At 57.8% G+C, this 18,834-nt stretch overlaps 1 protein-coding gene across 2 annotated transcripts in view; it reads right to left on the bottom strand.

Moving 5' to 3' along the window:
- Positions 1 to 18,834, bottom strand: part of PIK3C2B (phosphatidylinositol-4-phosphate 3-kinase catalytic subunit type 2 beta) — a 44,044-nt gene that overhangs the window by 21,362 nt on the left and 3,848 nt on the right. Inside the window, exons 2-16 of one of the 2 annotated variants that reach the window (XM_054711554.1) lie at positions 17,864 to 17,964; positions 17,111 to 17,265; positions 16,720 to 16,840; positions 13,142 to 13,253; positions 12,941 to 13,020; positions 12,495 to 12,558; positions 10,954 to 11,100; positions 10,327 to 10,360; positions 9,238 to 9,433; positions 7,881 to 8,003; positions 3,999 to 4,166; positions 3,381 to 3,492; positions 2,153 to 2,295; positions 827 to 884; positions 696 to 742 (exon numbers count right to left, since the gene is read on the bottom strand). In XM_054711554.1, the coding sequence (XP_054567529.1) occupies positions 696 to 742; positions 827 to 884; positions 2,153 to 2,295; positions 3,381 to 3,492; positions 3,999 to 4,166; positions 7,881 to 8,003; positions 9,238 to 9,433; positions 10,327 to 10,360; positions 10,954 to 11,100; positions 12,495 to 12,558; positions 12,941 to 13,020; positions 13,142 to 13,253; positions 16,720 to 16,840; positions 17,111 to 17,265; positions 17,864 to 17,964 (1,661 nt within the window). Of the gene's footprint in view, positions 1 to 695; positions 885 to 2,152; positions 2,296 to 3,380; positions 3,493 to 3,998; positions 4,167 to 7,880; positions 8,004 to 9,237; positions 9,434 to 10,326; positions 10,361 to 10,953; positions 11,101 to 12,494; positions 12,559 to 12,940; positions 13,021 to 13,141; positions 13,254 to 16,719; positions 16,841 to 17,110; positions 17,266 to 17,863; positions 17,965 to 18,834 lie in introns of both variants that reach the window. The other variant, XM_008154216.3, reaches the window with a different exon arrangement.

Genomic DNA, 18,834 nt, shown 5'->3' with positions numbered 1-18,834 from the left:
TAGCAGACCAAAGCCTTTGCCTCAAAAAGTCCTGAGGGCAAGACAGGATGGAGCGATTTCCGAAAAGGTGAGAAAGAAGCCAAGATAACTGGGTACCCTCTGAGAGAGGCAGCCCAGCGGTCTGAGACTGGGAACCTTGTGGCCCCAGAGAACCCTTCAGAGGGAAGAGGGAAGAGGGGACTGTTAAAGTGGAACTAAATGCAAAGGTCTGGGCTGCACGGGTGTGTGCACTTGACCAAACTCAGCAATTGCGCAGGTGAGGCTGGTACATTCCCTTACGTGTAAATTCTGCCTCAAAAGAAATAAACAAACATTGAGCGGGTCAGTGATCTTCATGCCAAGGGATTTAGGAGGGTGTTATGATGCCTGCAATTTACATCAAAATGTAAACCTTAAGATGGACTGATGGATGGATGGATATACATACAATATAGCAGATAGAAAAAATGCTAGTGGTTAGAATCCAGGTGGTGGGTAGATGGATGTTCACTGTAAAATGTCCATTTTTTGTTATATGTTTGAGAAATGTTCTTACCATAACATTGGGAGGAAATGAGGCAAAGACAAAGCGGAAAAGGAGAATGGGGAAGCCCTGAATTTCAACCCCATGTTACCAATTTCTCCAGGGCCGGCTCAGGGCAGAGGGGGGCAGTGCCACGCCCTGGCTTTACCGGGGCGGTGGGTTTACAACTCACGTGGCATGCAGGAGCCCCAGGGCATCCTGGTGGTTCATGTGGGTCCACTGCTTCAGGAGGGCATAGATGTCGGGCAGGCAAGCCCACTCCCAGCTGGGGGCGCTGGCCAGCACCAGGGGAAGCGAGCTCACCTCCGAGTGGCAATAATACCGCTTCTCCCACAGGCGCTTCTTGTCAGCATCAGCGAGCCTGGGGGTGCGGGCAGCAGGGGGAGGTGAGAGAGAACAGTCAGCGGAGGGTAGGGTCCTTGCTCTCCAAGGAAATGCTACGCACCCTCCAACTCTGTGCTTCCCCAGTTCTGCGGCCCATGACAGTCACCCGAGGAGCTTTGTACAACCCTCCTGCCCGGGCCACGGCCCTTACCAACGAACTCGGAATGTCTGGGGAAGTGACATTGGTATTTTTAAACGATGCTAGGTGACTGCAATGTGTAAGGGAACCAGGGCCCAAGTCTCCTCTTTGCTGCTGACTCTGGACATCTCAGACCCGAGGCTGAATGCAGGGCCAAAGGCAGGGAATGTGAATGCGCTCCTCCTCCTAAGGATGCCCTGTGGGGCGCCACTCCCAAGTAGAGCCGCCAGAGGGCGGTGGTCCCCACATGGCAGGGTTTGGCAGCTCAGAGGCACCCTGGGGCTTTCTGGGGCCAGCTGGAGGTTTTACGGGACCTACAGCTAATTAGGTCTTGCCTGAGATCAGGTGTCTAATGGGAGAAAGGAGCTGGGGGACTAATGAAGCCAGGGGTCCAGCAGAGGAGTGGGGGAGGGGAGGTCTGCAGCCACTCAGCTACTCTGGCTGCACTGGGGGCGGGGCGGGGGGGGGGGGGTGGGGGACAGGAAGGAGAGAGATGATCTGGTCTCTGTCTGTTTTCCCTCCCACAACATGCACAGGGCAGTGCAGGAGCCCGAGAGGTGCAGAGAGGGCAGGCACCCCACCAGCTCCTCCGGGTCCTGACTCCTCCCCCTTCTCCGATCCTGGTGAGAGAAGTGGCCCCAGGATGAGATCAGCTTGGACCCGCTTCCCCCTGAGAGCTGCCAGTTTGCCTTGACACCTGATCCTTTTTGGAAAGTGACAGGGCCAGACCGTGGGTACAGCAGGGACAGGAGGTGGGGGCAGGGGGGCAGTCACCGTACGCAGTAGACAGCTTATCTGCAGTGTGGGGCAGAGCGCTGGTCCTCGTGGCAAGCCGAGTCCGGGCCGACTTCCCAGCGTGGGGATGGGCATTTCCATGCTCCTGACCCTGACCCTGACCGCTCCACTTTGCCTAGAGTCCAAAAGGCCTGGGGCTGCCCTCAGCAGAGCCCTCTCCCCACCACTTCCTGCCCAGGTGGTAATGCCCACCCTATCCCTCCTCTACTCCCAAAGCAGGACAAGGACAGGGAGCTGGGAGGCGAGAGGTCAGACAGGATGTGACAGACTTGGGGGGGCCTGCGGCACGGTGGGGGTGCCCTGGGCCTCACCAGTACAGGGACTCCTTCTGCATGATGTTTTTAAGCGCGCGCTGGTCTTCCTCCCGAAGGCTGCCAAACTCATAGCAGGGGCTGAACTTGTCTCCAGAGGGGCTGGTGAACTTGATGTCAAAGGCCGAGGTGGGGAAGTCGATCTGGGGGGTGGCAGCAGCGAAGCAAGGAGAGAGGAGAGAGAGGCAGGTGAGAGGGGGTGCCTCCTCGGGTCTCCAGCTCCTCTCTCACACACCGGTGTCCTGCCCCCCTCCCTCCCTCGCTCGCTCACCCTCAGGTTCTTTGTTTATAAAATAACCCTGTTCAACCTGGTGCTCTCTCAAGTCCCTTTCAGCAAAATAAAAGAAGGAAATGAAGAGAGAAATAAAAATGGGCAGGTGAGGAAAGGCTGGGCTGGGCTGCATCTAGGGGAGGGACCAGCCTCAGCCCAGAACTCAGAAGTGTCACCAGGATGAGCCACTAGGAGCCTCGAAGCCCAGGGTGGGAGCCTTAGTGTGGCCCTGGAGGGCACTGTCTGACCAGAGTCAGACACATCGGAGGGGAGGGCCTGACCCACTCTCAAGCCTGGGATCCTGGGATCCTGGGTCCCTGCTCTATGGGGCCAGATGAGTGTCCTCCTAAACGGATGCTGGAGCTGAGTGAGTCAGTTCTCAATAGAGTTCTATGTTACCTCATTCAGCAAATGTTTACTGAACCCTGCTATGTGCCAGGCACTGTCCTATGCCCTGGGCATGGAGGAGTAAATAAGACAGACAAAAACGCCTGCCTCCTGAAGCTTCCATTCCCTACCATTCTATCTCGTTCATGCCCACTTTGGTATCGCATGACCAGAGGGGGAGCCGGAAACTAGTAACCAGACCTGGGTCCTGACCAGCTCTTCCTGTCCCCATGAGTTTGTGGGCTTCCCTCAGGCCCCAAGAGGGGACAGCTAAGGCTTCATCACACTTAGGGTTTAATACAAGAGACTCCGAGGAGTTGAGCGTGGGTGGGAGGGTCTCAGACCCTGCCTTCCGGCTCCTTGAAATCAACATTAACCTCCAGGAGATGGGACCTAGATTCCATAGAACTCACCCTCCCACCCCGAGTCCAACCACATCCATCCAGTTGCTCAGCCACATCACCATCCCACGCCCAAAGTTCCAGCACTTTCTCCTCCATCCCCGCCCACACTCGAGGGAGAACTTGGAGCTGACTCTGGTGTGAGGCTGCGGGTGGGGCTGGCTCTCACCTGCAGGATGACGCTGTCGGGCTGGTGGAAATTAGGTGTGCTCCAGCGGGCACTGGCGTTTTCCTGCGTTGCTGGCCATAAGCCCAGGAGCTTCCGGCCACAGGTCAGGACACTGAGGAGGATGGAAGTGGGGATGAGCCCACAATCCCAGTGGCTAAGGACATGGTTCTCCTCCGGCTCTCCCTTCCAAAGATCGGCCTTTTCGGCTTGAGGCCACTACCCAAATCCTCTCTTTCTCCCCCTGGACCTCAGCCTTTCCTTCCTCCAAGTCCCAGGAGAGTGCCCCCTCCCCGGAGGCCTTTCTGAGCTAACCACACCCTGGGGTACGGGTGACCTGGGGGCAGAGCACTGAACTAGATGACCTTTAAGGTCCTTCAAGGACAAGGCATGGGAGCCAAGCATTGCATTTCCATGCCCCTCCCCAAAAGTCCTGTGCCACCAGTCCCGCCCAGTGGCTGGTCACTCGTCCTGTGCCTCGGTCCCTCCCACCAGGACTGGGACCCTCTGGACTCTGCCCGTGAGCCCCTCGTGGCCAACACCCCCGACAGGCAATGGCCCCCTCCCTACTCCCCTCCTTCCCTCCCAAGGCCAAGAAGCCACTCCCTGGGGCTCACATACTGCCTGAAGTTGAAGAGAGGGGTAGTGACCCAGCCCAGGGCCTCAGGCACCCGCCGCTGCTTCACGGCCTCGGAGGAGCTCCCGGGTGGGGGGGTGGGCAGAGCGTAGAGCGTGGCGCACAGCAGCGTCTCCCGGGGCAGCCGGTTCACCTGCACTGGGAAGCAGATCCTAGGAGAACAGGGGGCGACATGAGGAGGTGGTGCCGGGGCTTCTGGGGACAGGCAGCCCAGGAAGTCCGTGAGGCGGAGAACGCGGCCTCCCTCTCAGGGCATGGGGCATGGGGAGGCCTTGTGTCCCCGGGGTTAGGAGGAGGGGATGGGGAGAAGGCAACAGGTGACAGGTGGAGGACCGTGGGGGAGGGGGGCTGTGGGGGAGGGTGGGGGAGCCTCCTGCAGGAGCAGGACAGTCCGGACGGGAGGCTAACCTGCACTGGGTGCTCCCAGGAGCACATACGGTGTCTCTGCAGCCTCTCAGAAAGGTGAGGCAAGCGTCCCCTAATGTGGGGGCCACCCACGGGGACCAGACAAAACGCGCTAGGCCAGAGCCACCTGAGTCCAGGTGACTGCGTGTCCCGCACTGTAAGCCACACGCCTTCCCGTGTGAGCATTTCTGCAGAGGACCCCAGGAAGCTGCTCCTGGGACAGTCCTTTTCCATTTAGCAAGCCCAGCCCTCCCCACGCCCGGCTGTGAGAGCAACCTGCCCGCCGTCCACCCTCCCCCACAGTCCTCCACCTGTCACCTGTCATCTTCTCCGTCCCCTCCCTTCTCCTGGCCCCGACCCCTTCTCCTGGCCCCGACCCCTTCTCCTGGCCCCGTCCCCTTCTCCTCGCCCCGTCCCCTTCTCCTGGCCCCGACCCCTTCTCCTCGCCCCGACCCCTTCTCCTGGCCCCGACCCCTTCTCCTCGCCCCGACCCCTTCTCCTGGCCCCGACCCCTTCTCCTCGCCCCGACCCCTTCTCCTGGCCCCGTCCCCTTCTCCTCGCCCCGTCCCCTTCTCCTCGCCCCGACCCCTTCTCCTCGCCCCGACCCCTTCTCCTGGCCCCGACCCCTTCTCCTCGCCCTGGGAACACAAGATGGTTTGTTCTCCTCCCCAAGCATTTTCAAAGCCAAAGGGATAAAGAGAAGGGGCTTCTCAGAGTGGGGGTGAGGGGAGGGCGGGCAAAAGAGCTGAGACAGGCAAGCCCTCGCCACCACCGCCCAGGCCCAGATGTTCTCTCCCAGGCCCCTCGGCCTGAATCACCGGCCACTCCCTTGGAGTCCAGGATAAGGAGCAGGGTGGGGTGAGGGAGAGCTGTGGAAAGACAGGGAGGGCCTTTACGTTACCTTTCTGGAAAGCTGTCCCTGGGCCAAAGCCCACACTGTCACGCCCTTCTGGCTGGCCCAGGGCCCATCGGCTTCTACGCCAGAGGGCACAAAGGCAGAGCGGCCACCCCCACGGTCAGCAGTTTCCTGATAAAGCGGCTTCCCTCCACACTGCCCCTGTCCCCCAGGGGACTCTCCTCTCCACCCAAGTGAGGCGCTCCCTCCCTCCCACCAGAGACTGGCAGAGCCCCGCTCTGTCCCAGCTGTCTGGTGGGGGGGAGGGGGCACAGCTATAATTAGGGCCCCTCCAGCAGCCATAGGCCATGCCAGGCTGGGCTTGGCTGGGGTGGCAGAGCACGGCTGCTGGCCTATTTTGAGAATTAGCTGATCCCTGGACTAGTGCAGTGGGAGAGAGAATCAGCTGACCCCCCAGCAAAGAGCAGAGGGAGCTGGGCCTGGTCCCTTTCTTTTCACCCAAGAAGAGGCATCCAGCCTCCTGTCAAAGGAAAAACGGAGCGAGGAAACTTTTTAGCTGAAACCATAACCCCTCGAACCAGCCAAGCACCCGCCCTCCCCTCAGTCCTTGAGTGCATCCAGTATTCCAGCAGGGGTCAGTCCGGATGATCAGTAGGACTTGAAGCCACAAAGTTCTGAACCTGCAGCTCTGAACCTCCTCCCTGCAACCCATTCCTCAACATCACACCCTTATAAAAGGGCCGCCTCCTCCAGGAAGGGCTCCTGGGATGTGCTGTTCCAGTTTTAGTCCAGCCACTCACAACCTACGGCAACGACTCAGACCTCTGCACCTCCTTTTCTCATCAGTGAGGAGGAGCGCACAGCTTCACCCGTGCAATGTGTGTGCATGGTCTGTGTGCTTTCTGCGCTGCGACACCCTGGCTACTGCTCCGAGAAGCGGGCTCTAAGGTATTCCCATGCACACGTATCCCCGTGGATCACAATCACCGCCTCAGTCACTTGGCACGGGACCTGAGAGGGCTCCCCCAGCTAAGACGAAGGAGAAGAAAGCATTTATCATGCGCTAGGTATTGCGCCAAGGACTTCACAGGCCGTGTCCCATAATCCTCTCGGGTGGGTCTTATTACCATGACCATTTAGGGTGAGTGACCTGCCTAAGGCTGCACGTACAGTAAGGATGGGAGGACGACGAAACTCAAAGCCTGCGTTCTGAACCTTTCACTGACTGCAGCGTCTTCTCCCAGTGCCTCGGTCTTCACCATGAAGGTGCCAAGAGGTCTCCCGGGGCGTCTGGGTGGGCAGTGCTGAGATGACACCCTCCACGAGGCTCCAGGAGGGCACCAGCCCTTTGGGGTTCCAGGCAGGAATCTCAGACAGGGAGCAAAACGAGACCCGGGGAGTAGGCGGGCGAAGGCAGGACCGGCTGAGGGAGGGCAGGCTGCTACCTCTGTGCCTCTGATACTCTGGGAAAAGGGTCTCAGGGCCATGTTGTAGGCCTGCCTGGCCTGGAGCACTGTACGGCACCCCTCCCTGGACAGCGGAAGTAACTAGGCCGGAGAATGAGTGCCGAGGGGATGCTGAAAGTCACGAGCCACTAACGCGGCCATCCTCGGCCGCCAAGGCGGCTCTCTTGCCCCTCTGGCGGCTATTTGCCGAGCGGACTTTGTTCACACCTTTGTTGCTCTAAGAATTACAGTGCGACGACAGGAGAGAGGGCCTGCCTCCCCGGCTGCCCATCTAGAACGTGACCCCGCCTCCCAGCATGGCCACAGACTATCTGCTTCCTTGGCCTTCTTTCTCATCAGCGAGTAAGACCTGCCCAGGGACCTTGCTCAGTCTCTCCGCCGTGCACTGCAAAGACTGAAGCAGTAGTTCTGCTCTGCAAGTAAACACTCAGCTGCAGGCAGTTTGGGGAAGTGAACCTGGCAGCAAACGAGGGGTGTCTGTCCATCCGGGAGGGCAGAGTGCAGCCCAGGAGAGGCCGGGCAGGCAAACACCTGCCACCACTCGAGGCGTCCTCGCCTCCACTTCCTTCCTGCTTTGCCCAGCTGACGCCTACCTTCCCCGCAGCAAATCATTGTTGATAAATGCTGATGAATACTATTCTGGGCTTCCAGTTTCGTATTTATAACTTACCTATCCATGTCAGTGCCAAAACTGCCAACAAGTTAAACAAACGTCCCCACTTTACGTCTTGAGAAACTGAGGCACAGAGAGGCCGAAACAAAGGTAAAACACAACCTATTCTCTGTGGCTTCAAGTCCATTGCGCTTTCCTCTAGTCTACAACCTCCCTTTCTCACCTGTAAGTCCCCTCTACTCGGTGGCAACTAGGGGAAGAAAAGTCAGTGAAACCTTTTAAGGGAGACAAGATCAAAACAATGAATTATCATTGAAACTACCACCTAACTAACGTTGTATATGACCCTTCATGGTTCACCAAGAGCCTGCAGGGTACTTCTCTTTGGAGTCTCCTATCAGCTTGAGGGGTGAAGTTATGCATGACCGCACTTAGGAGTTAGGGAAGTGGAGACTCAAGAGGTCGAATGACTGTTTGGTTAGTCAGTGACACGCCTGGTGCACTGCAGAGCCTGGGGCGGGCTTACCGCTGGTCCCAGATGATGAGGTGAAAGAGGTACTTGGAGAAGTGAGCCCTTCGGGTCTGCAGGGGGCTGCACAGCTCCTTGCCACCATGGCTGAGGGAGCAGGAGAGGTAGAAGTCTTCATAGCTACAGGGAAAGGGAGCAGGTCAGGGCTCTCAGCTCCAAACCCCATCTCAGTCCCCCACCCACGCCAAACTCCATTTCCCTCCGTGAAACTCCTCTGGGTCTCTGGGGACTGTGAGGTGGGGTCAGGGGACGGGACAGCCAAGTCGGATTTGCAGAAGTGTGCGGGGAGACGCAGCTCCATCTGGATCCCTCTGCCCAGCTTCAGGCTCCATGTTGGGCCATGGCTTTCCTTCCTGCTTCATGGGGAACCAGCCACGCAGCCCCTCCTTCCAGGCCGCTCCTGCCGGTCAGGGTCTGGGGTGCGAGTGTGCACATGCGCAGGTGAGAAGGGTGGGGGATGGAAGCGACATCTGCCCACTTGAATGCCAGCACATGGGGGTCCCTGTGGCTCATGACAGGTGCCTGACAGAGGAGGTCAGAGAAGGCCCCGGTTTCCCAGGCCGCCTCCTTTGTTCTCTGTCAGTCGCCTAAAGGAATACATTAAGTGAGGAACAAAGAGAGAAGGGGAGGGAGGGGCAGGAAGGAGGGGAGGAGCCTGGATGCCTATTCCCCCAGGCCTTGGATGCTGGGGACCCTGCTGAGGAGCTGAGGATTTACCAACCGAAGGCACCTCTCTACACCCCCCTCTCCCCCCCATGCAGTCCAGACAAAGGGTCATTGCCCGCTCCCCGCCCCGCCCCTTGTGCATCTGCAGGGGAGCGCAGTCATTGGCCCAGGGGCATGCACTGGCTCTGGGAAGCGGCCATCTGTCACCAAGTCTCCATCAGCTGGCCTTGGATGGGAGGGGGCAGGGATGCCGATGCAGCCAGCCCTGAGCCAGCACTGAGAGGCCACGGCAGATCTGCCCCACGCTCCATTTCCTAGGAGACCTCCTCCAGGATGTCCCAGCCCGTGTCCCCTCAGGCACGTGGTGCTCCCTCTCAGCCACCGCGCACCATGACGCCACAGACCAGTGGTCGGCAAACTCATTAGTCAACAGAGCCAAATATCAACAGTACAAGGATTGAAATTTCTTTTGAGAGCCGAAAACCGACTTCTGCGCTTGGGCCACGAAGTTTCAAACTACCCGCACGTGGTATTTTGTGGAAGAGCCACACTCAAGGGGCCAAAGAGCCGCATGTGCTCGCGAGCCGCAGTTGGCCGACCACGGCCCTAGACTATCAACGTAGGGCAGTGGGAGAAGCCATCGGAAAGCCAAACTCTGCTCCTCCCTCCAGGCCATCAGCCGGCTCACCTGGCAGCCCAGGTGATGGGGATGCGGTGGGCGGCGTAGACCGTGAAGGCCAGCGGCCCGGAGAAGAGGCAGGCCTCCTGCACCAGGTCGTGCTTGTGGCTGCCCTGCACCGCCGGCTGGAAGTCTGCGTTGAACGTGTTGCAGTACAGCTCCACCAGGTCCAGGATGGCCGCGGTCAGGGCCTCCATGGCCTTCTCTGAAAGGAAGGGGCCAGAGGAGAGGGGGTGAGGCCCGCGCCAGCCCCGCGGCTGCCCCTGTGCTGGCTGCGATGGAAAACCCCAGGAAACAGTCCCCAAATGCCCGCTGCTTTTCTAACAGCTGTGACCCCGTCGGCGGTGAAATGAGAAGAAAGCAGGAACATGCCATAAGCTTCTCTGAAAATGACAGGCAGTGAATGTAGACATCCTCCTTACTTTACATATGGCTACTTATTTAATGTTAAACGTCCTTTTAGGGAATCGCGGGAATCATAACCGTCAGTTACACATAAAAAGTCATTGCTCGGCAAAACGGAAGATGGCAATTTCTATGTTGGTCCTCGAAATAATACTTTTGGGGACATTTTATTGGTCCATAAAACCCCAAAGACTGGGAATCACTGACCAAAAATCCCAAAATACGGGCTTTGTAGGGCAAAGTTCTGATTGAAAGGCTCAAGGGGGAATCCTCGTGAAAAATTCTTTACCTCCTTCTCCCCAGGCTCATCCTAATGCGGAAACAGGGGTCATGGGACACTCGGAGAATAATCACAACTTTCCCAAGGGAGAGTTGCCCTTTGGAGCCCGGGGTAACTGCATTACCGCCCCCACCCTCACCCTTACACCACCTCATCACCATCTCCCAGGGAGACCTCAGGAACAACTGGTAAAAACGATGAGGACACATTTGTGGAAAGAAACATTGGTGATCTCCAGCTGTGTGCATGCGTCATGTAGGAACGAACACACACACACACACACACACACACACACACACACAGGCAGACCTGGACCCTGCAGTTGCGGGGGCGTGGAGGGGAGGGAAAGGAATCGGGGAGAGTTTGCAGTGTTTACCTGCCCTTCCTGGACACAGACAGAGCAGCTCCCTTACCTCGGTTTTCCCTGGCAGCCAAGACAGTGGGGTCCTGTTGGGGAAAAGGAGAGGGAGGGGCTTCAGGGCCACAGCCTTTGCCGGCACAGCGGGCAGAGGGCTTTTCACAGCTGGCTCATCTGGACCCCACGGGACTGAAGTTTGAGGAGGAGAGTTTCGCCGGGGAAGACAAGGTAATGGTCTGTCCCGGATCCATGTAATGGACAGAGTGAGCCAGACCAGGGATAAAGTCATCGTGTCCACCCAGATGCGACACTCTAACCCTCGGGCCACGGCACTGCTGGCCCGGTGCCTGCCAGGCTGTGGAGCCCGGAGCCCCCGGCTCGGGGAAGTTTGGGTTTGCACCCTCATCGCGTGCAAACTGCCAGGCAATGCCTCGGTGGTGGTAAGGAAAGCCCGTATTGGTCTGGGCTCCCGCAATCAGTCCCAGGGGGCAGACCCAAGGCCACCCTCAACCTCCGTAAGAGGGGACACATTTGGTACCCATGTCCCGGAACTCTCCTGGTTAAACTATTCAAACATAAAAGATGGAGAGAAGAGCCTTTTAGTAGCTAGACAGCGAATTGCCCAGTTGCCGATGACCATTCCTCTCCTCCTCCCCCATGCTCGCGCTCGGGGGCCCATTACCTTCTGAATCTTAGGCTGCACGCGGGAGGGGCAGGGGGGCAGCTGGTTGAGAGCACTGGTGATCTCGGGCGTCTCCACGGCCGCCAGGGCGTTGCAGATGGCCTTGACGGACTGGACCACCCTGTCAGCCTTCAGCGGGAAGTCCCCCTGTGAGGGGAGGCACCGTGAGGCTGCCAGGCTCCGGCTGGGAGGAGTGTGGGCTCATGACCCGCAGGAGTAATAGCGGAATCCGTGCTTTATTTTCAAACACCCAACATCGGCGAATAATCGCTCCTACTGGTGAAACGAGCCATGTTCCCCAGTTCTCTCAGCCACGTCCCTGAGCCGCCTCTTACTCCCAGCTACAGCCTCCCTGTACCATACACACACACACACACACACACACACACACACACACACACACACACACACACACACGGGGTCTCCCTCAGAGGCTTCCCTAGGGAACAGAAAGAGGCCAACGAGACCACACGGAGGCACCACTTGCCCAGGGTCTTATTTCTCATCTGACCCCCTAGAATTTCTAGACAGACCTCATCTCAGTATCACAGAGTGCCACACCCTCTCGCTCCCCTCCCCTCCCCCCCCCTCTGCCCTGCACTTCGGCTCCTGCAGTTTTCTCATTTGGAATTCCTTCCTGTCCTGCCCTGATTACTGTGCACATTCAAATCACGGACCAGCTGAAATCCAGCCTCTCCCAGAGCCTTCCCTGGCCAGTCCCCTCTCTATTCCTCTCCAAAGCCCTTGATGAACTCATCACCATCCCATTCTGCCTACTGATAGTTTTGTGTTACTACTGCAGAGCAGCATCCTAGGGCCGGACCAGGGCAGAAAAAGGGGCTCAGAGAACTACCCCCTCATCACAGGGAACGACCACGCAGAGGCTGCCGGAGAAGGGGTGCTGGCATGGGGGAGCGGTCTGAACGGGGTACAATGCTGAACTCCCCACGAGGGACGAGTCCATGACCACTGCTGACCGAATCATGAGACAAGGACTGTTTTGAAGATCCCTATCTGATTTTCGTTAGCTTCATGACATTTGGGACAAATGTTTATGATCATGGTTTTGAGGCTTCAAAACCCCTGTGAACCCTGGTAAAGAGAGCCCTGGCCCCTCCCTGCCTCCGGGACCCTCCACCTCCTCACGGTTTTCCTCCTGTGACACCAGAGCCTCAGAACTTCTCCAATCAGAGGTTCCTGGGCATTCCTTCCTCCGGGACACGCTCCGATGCACATTCAAGGGCAGCGGCTGGGTGCCCACGCCACATCCCTTAGCTTTGGAGACGCCCCACTCCAGGGGCAGGGATCAGGACACGGTTCCTGACCCACTTCTACAAGGAGCAGACCCCCTCTCCACACACACACACGCCAGCCACCCAACAGCTGGCAGGCTTGGTTTGCCCGTGAGCCAAGGGAAGCTCTCCTAACAAACTTGCAGTGTCTACGCCAGATCCCTTCTAGGGCTGGCTGGTCCCAGGAGGGCTGGGGGAGAGGTGGGGCGGAGCTCTGGGCACCAGGGCCACCCCAGGATTTGTACTCACGTCAGCCAGCAGGAAGGCATCCGCCTCGTTGTGGTAAGTGTCAAACAGAAGACTCAGGGCCTGCCTAGGAAGTTGGGGGCAGGGAAAAGTCATGGGAGAAGTCAGGACCGCACCCCCCTCGCCCCTGCCATGTGCCGGGCAACCCATCCTCTCCCTCCTTTTCCACAGCTCGCGAATCTGACTCTGGTTTACAGGAATTCCCACCCCTTCCATGTGTCCCATGAAGACTCAAGGACGGCGAGTCCTCTGTACTTTGCCACCGCTCACCCGGAGCAAGACGGCAAAGTACGAGAGGGCAGAGATGTAACAGCTGGAGTGGGGGTCGTCCCCCTAAGGCTCTTGGGTCTGCAAGAAGCCCTGGCCCTGGCAGAAAGGCAGGCAAGGGTATCTGCTGGGCTCCCTCAGAGGTCCTGCTGGGCCCAAACCCAAGAGGGCACCACTCTCACCTGCTGATGGTCTGCTTGACTGGCCTCTCTTGCAGGTGGACGAGGTAGTTCAAAGTGGAGGGGCTCTGGTCATCATTCACCTGCGTAACAAGTGCCCAATTCAGGGAGGGGTGGTGCCTCCACCCCAACCCCGTCCTCCTACCCCACTCCCACCAAATGTGCTCCGGATCACCCCCTGCTCCCCCGCCGCCCCACACGGACCGTCCGGGCCAGGTCGCTGCGTATGGATTTCTGCTCCATCAGCTGTAGCCGGATGTCAATGTCAAACTTGCGGCAGTACTGAATGTACTCATGGCTGCCCAGGGCCTGCTTGCTGGTGGGACAGAGGGACAGACCATTAGCATCCCGGGAACTCAGTGGGGAGGGCGATATAGACCTGAGCCTCGGGGAGAGAGAAACAGGAGGGCGGGAGGCGACCCAGAGCTAGTACTGGTGCTGCGCCCCCTACCGTGGCTCCTGGAAATGTCATGGCAGAGGCTGGGGCACGAACGGAGGTCTGTCTAATGGAAAGCCACCTACTGCACTGGACCCTTAGTCTGTACGAACACTGATTTCCCAGGTACTTATTACCTGTACTGTTACCAGGGGTTCATTCCAGGCAGGAACTTCTGGTGCGGGGGGAACCGAGGGACTTCTCGGAGGGCAGTGTTTAAACCCCACGCTCTTGGCTTCGGTATACGAGGAGGGTGGAAGTCAGCCAGTGCCCAGGCTTGGGTGTGGAGCTCAGTGAGTGACACTGTCCCCTACTGAGGTCCTAGGTCTCCCACACCCTACTGTTACCAGTCGGGGTGCTGAGGTCAACCGAGCAAATACAGCAAGACTCCAGGTCCGTATGAACCAGGAAGTCGCGTTTCAATTCCCGGTCAGGGCACATGCCCAGGTTGCAGGCTTGATCCTGAGGGGCATGCTGGAGGCAGCCAATCAATGATTCTCTTTCATCATTGATGTTCCTCTCTCTCTCTCCCTCTCCCTTCCTTGCTGAAATAAATACAAATATATACTAGAGGCCCGATGCATGAAATTCATGCAAGAGTAGGCCTTCCTTCCCCCGGCTGCTGGCACCGGCTTCCCTCTGGTACCCGGGACCAGGGCTTCCCTCACAGCCCTGGCTTTGTCTGGAAGGACATCCGGTCTAATTAGCATATTATGCTTTAAATAATATATAATATATATGTATATATATATTATACATAATATATATATATTTTTTATTTTTTTTAAAGATTCCAGGTCTATTATCCTTGTGCTCATCCAAGGCTTGCTTCTGCCCTGACCTGGTAACTCAGCTAGTTAGCATGTCCCAATACGCCAAGGTTGTGAGTTCGATCTCCGGTCAGGGCATGTATAAGAAGCAATCAATGAATGCATAAGTAAGTGGAACAACAAATCAATGTTTCTCTCTTTCTCTCTCAAATCAATAAAGTCTGCTCTCCCCTTCCCCTGTGGCTCCTGCCTGCAGGCCATTCCCACCGCTCAAGTGACAGCCCACGAGGCCTCTTCCTCCCTCCCAAATCACACCTCAGTCAAAAGGAAACCCAGAGAGAGGTCAGGGCGTCCCACCTACGGGGGCACTGCGCCCGGGCTGGGCCCCAGCCGCTGAGGAACAGAAGCCGGAAAGGGACTTCCTTCCTCGGCAGAGCTGGCGTCTAGGCCAGCGACGGAGGGGAGAGGACAGGCGTGAAGGGGAGGGGTGCGTGCAGAGCCCGGAGTGCCCCGGCCGGAGGCCACCAGGGTGCAGTTAGGACTTAAGGGGGTTCTCCACGTCCTGAGGGGCCAAGCCTCTGGAGTAGGCCCTAAGCTGCTAAGTCTGAGCTGCTGCTAAGCCTGAGCTGCAGCCAGAAGCTGGGACCGGGCCCCGGGGCAGGTCTGGGGGCAGTGCCTGGAAGGAAGGAAGAGTGTGGTGTGGTGGGGGAGGAGGCAGGAAACCCAGCCCTCCCCAGGGACTGTCTCAGGGCTCTTATCTACGAGCAGCCTGCATCCTGGACTCGACAGTCCCCCCTGGCAGCAGCCCCCTCCCACCAGGAACAGTGGGAAACCACAGGGCCTCCCTTGGCAGCTTTCTGGAACCCCGAGAGGGAACTTTCCACCCCACCAAGGCAGCTGTCCTTGCTCAGGGTGGTGGGAGGGAAGAGAAGAGGCTGGACAGGGGAGGGGGGCTCCTGGATATTTTCCCACTGATTTTTAGAGAGAGTAGAAGAGAGGGGGAGAGACAGGGAGAGAGAAACATCGATGTCAGAGAGACACATCGATGGGTTGCCTCCTGCAACCATGGTACATGCCTTTGTCCGGAATCGAACTTGGGACCCTTTGGTCCTCAGGCTGATGCTCTATCCACTGAGCCAAACCGGGCAGGGCCAATCCTCACGACATTTTATAGAAGAAATTGAGGGTCAGGGTTTTACAACTAGTAAGTGCAAGTCAGAACCTAAACCGGCCATACAGACGTGACTTACTGTGCCCTGTTCCCTTAGACCAGTGATGGGCAACCTTTTGAGCTTGGTGTGTCAAACTTCGCCAAAAAACTGAGCATAACTCGGGTAGTGTGTCACTTGGAGGCAAAAACTAACTCCAAGACTCGAGTCGCAAATGTTTCATCCTCGGGAGCAGCAAATGTTTCATCCTCGGCATGCGGCCGCGTGTCATCAGAAATGGCTACGCGTGTCAGTGCTGACACACGTGTCATAGGTTCGCCATCACTGCCTTAGACAGTGGCAGGCTGCCGGGGGCGCTCTCTCCCGGGAGACCCCGAGTCTAGGACCCCTCTCATTCCTCCAGGGGAAATCGAGGACACAGGGAAACATCCAGCGTTCCCTGCAGGTGTGCTGCCTGGGGTCTTACCCCTTTGCTTTCCCAGTGGAGGGCACAGAGGCCAGAAAGGGCCCACGGCATCCCTCAGGTTAAGGAAAGCAGCTGGGAACTGCTCTAGCCATAGACCCTTTGCACCCGCACCTGGATATGAGCGAGTGATGGCACTTGTAGGCGCTCCTAAGACCCACCGTATAGGCCCCTCCTGTCCCCACTCCCAAGGCCTTTCATGAGCATGAGGCAGCTGGAAGCTTGGGGGGCAGAGCAGATCTGTTTCCTTATCTGCTGCCATCTGGCTGACCCCAGGCCTGCCACCCAGCTGCACCACCAAGGGGTGCAATCCCCCACCCCAGCCAGAATCCCGAGCCCGGGCAGTGGGCAGGGGATCGCTGCTGCTGGCCCACATCTGACTATCCAGGGAAGCTGCTTGCCGCCAGGGGCACTGACGGAGAGGGGCAGGCAGACCACCTCTGGTGCGAGGGCTGCCCACAGCACATGCCAGCGGGGAAGGCTTGCGGGCAGGGGAAGGGGCAAGTCAGCAACTGTGATCCCCCCCTAGGTTCCCCTGGGCACTTCTGCCCCGTCCTCCTCTGCCCCTCGCTCTAAGGGCACCTCACAAAATCTAGGGCAGGAGGGAACCCCACACAGCCCCTCCAGCGCCCCTCCCACCTCTCTCCACATGCAGACGTCTGCGAGCAGTGTGACCTAGACTTTGCCTAATTCCCGCTCCAAGCTCTTCCCACAGATTTGGCTCAGGAAGCCGCCAACCCCGCTGGAAGAGGGAGCTCCCGGGAAAGTGCGACGTGGCCGAGAATGCGCCTGGAGAGCGGGAGTCCTGCCTGCCTGTGGGGCTGCAGGCAGCTGCCAGCCCCGGGCCTGGAGCCCAGCACCTCCCAGAGGAAGCCCCTGACCATCCTGCCGCCCACAGGCAGGTGCCGCATCCCCCCCTGCTCCCCCCTCCCCGCCTCACTCACTTCTGCAGGAACTCCTCCAGCCCACAGGGCTTCAGCACAAAGTCGCCCACATCCACACCCCGCAGTTCGTCCTGGGTGTAGCACAGGGTCTGGTAGATGAGCAAGTCCACAGTGGAGGAACCTGGGGGGGCGGGGGGCAGGGCAGCGATGATGGGGTGCTAGGGCAGGTGGGGCTCAGCACCCACCCTGATCCCCCATTCCCAGCTAAGCATGATCCAGCACCATCACCAACCAGATAAAGCAGTTTGGGGCTGGAGGAAGTGACCCTGGACCTAAAAAGCTGGCCCCAGAGCCAGCCTCCCAAAGCTGCTCTGGGCCACACCGTGGGGAGGGAACTGAAGCCCAAGGATCGCACCCCCAGGGAGGCCCCCTCGCCTCCCCTCTCACTTACAGTTGCAGGTAAAAGTGAGTGGCTCCTGCAGGCTGTCACACAACACCGTCACCTTCAGGTTGACCTCATCCCCAAGGTGCTCGGGGCTCGGGGTGACAGCGCTCCAGACGTACCCAGTGAGGAAGTAGTCTTGGACATCGGAGCCAGATCGGAGGCTGTGCAGGGAGAGAGGGAGAAGGACCCTCGCTCTGCCTTCAGAAGAGAGCAGTCGAGAGGAGGCCTGATGGGACCCTCCCGCCCTGCGGCCAGGCCCCCCTCCACCCCAGTCAGCCCGGCCCTCCAGGTCTGCGGCCCAGGAAGAAGGCGGGGGTGGGGGGGGGGGGGGCGCGGAGAGCAGCTCTGGGACCCAAGTTCTCGACACATTTGCTGTGGCTGCAAGACGCTTCCCAAGCGGAGCTGAACTGGGGATCGCTCTAAGGTGACATGCTGAGTGCCACTGGACGGTTTTCTGATCCACTTCCTTTATCTTTTAGCTCCAGAAAACGCTCTTATCTCCATCGGGGGCACCTGCTCCTACAGCCTGGAGCGATTGGGGTCATTGGACTGTCCAATCAAGGGTTTGTAAAATTCTGTCAAACCTGTGAACCATCTAAGGTGCCTCCATGTCAAAGAGCCCACAGACGCCCTTGCTAGGAAGCATTCCATCGCTCTGAACTGAGATTTATGAATTGTGGTTCTTCTTTCTTCCTAGAAGAAGGTGGCCTCCTCCCCAGCCCCCACAACCCTCCACAACCCCTGTTCTTTAACTCTTACACATCCAGCATGTGGCAAAAGGCAGCAACTTCCTCATCTCTCTCCTCTGACACCTCAAACAACTCATGGCCATTGGCGACGGCGTGCGGCCGGGAGCCCACCTTCAAGAGAAGAGCAGCGACTCAGTGCCTTTTCCCTCGAGGCACCCCCTTCCCACCGCTCCCAGATCTAACCTATTCAGCTCTGAAGACTCCCCAGGCATTCAACACCCAGCGAAAGGGGCACGAGAAAATACGGGCAATGCTGGAGTACATGTATCTGCCATCCTACGAGACCAAGAGCCACGCTGAAGAAGAGAGCTTGGCCTAGCTGGTGTGGCTCAGTGGTTGGGCACTGACCTGTGAACCGGGAGGTCACGGTTCAATTCATAGTCAAGGCACATGCCCAGGTTGTGGGTTCAATCCCTAGTGGGAAGCGTACAGGAGGCACTGCCCACTAATCGGCGATTCTCTCTCATCATTGATGTTTCTATCTCTCTCTCTCCCCCTTCCTTCCTCTCTGAAATCAATAAAGATATATTTAAAAAAAACACAACAAGAATCAGCCCTAACCGGTTTGGCTCAGTGGATAAAGCGTCGGCCTGCAGACTGAAGGGTCCCAGGTTCGATTCCGGTCAAAGGCATATACCTTGGTTGCGGGCACATAACCCAGTAGGGGGTGTGCAGGAGGCAGCTGATCGAAGTTTCTCTCTCATTGATGTTTCTAACTCTCTATCCCTCTCCCTTCCTCTCTGTAAAAAAAAAATCAATAAAATATATTTCAATAAAAAATAAATAAAAAATAAACTGGCCACCTTAAAAAAAAAGGTATCCTTTTATAAACAACAACAATCAATCAATGATTCTCTCTCATCACTGATGTTTCTATCTCCCTCTCCCTTCCTCTCTGAAATCAATAAAAACATATGTTTGAAAAAGAGAGAGAGAACTTGAAGCTCTGACCAAGTCCGGAAGCCTGGGCAGAATGAGCAA

Source organism: Eptesicus fuscus, chromosome 22 (genome assembly GCF_027574615.1).
Source record: "Eptesicus fuscus isolate TK198812 chromosome 22, DD_ASM_mEF_20220401, whole genome shotgun sequence".
In the NCBI taxonomy this organism is placed as follows: Eukaryota; Metazoa; Chordata; class Mammalia; order Chiroptera; family Vespertilionidae; genus Eptesicus; species Eptesicus fuscus.
The sequence above is the reverse complement of the archived record's forward strand: the minus strand, read 5'-3'. Positions and strand labels throughout refer to the sequence as shown.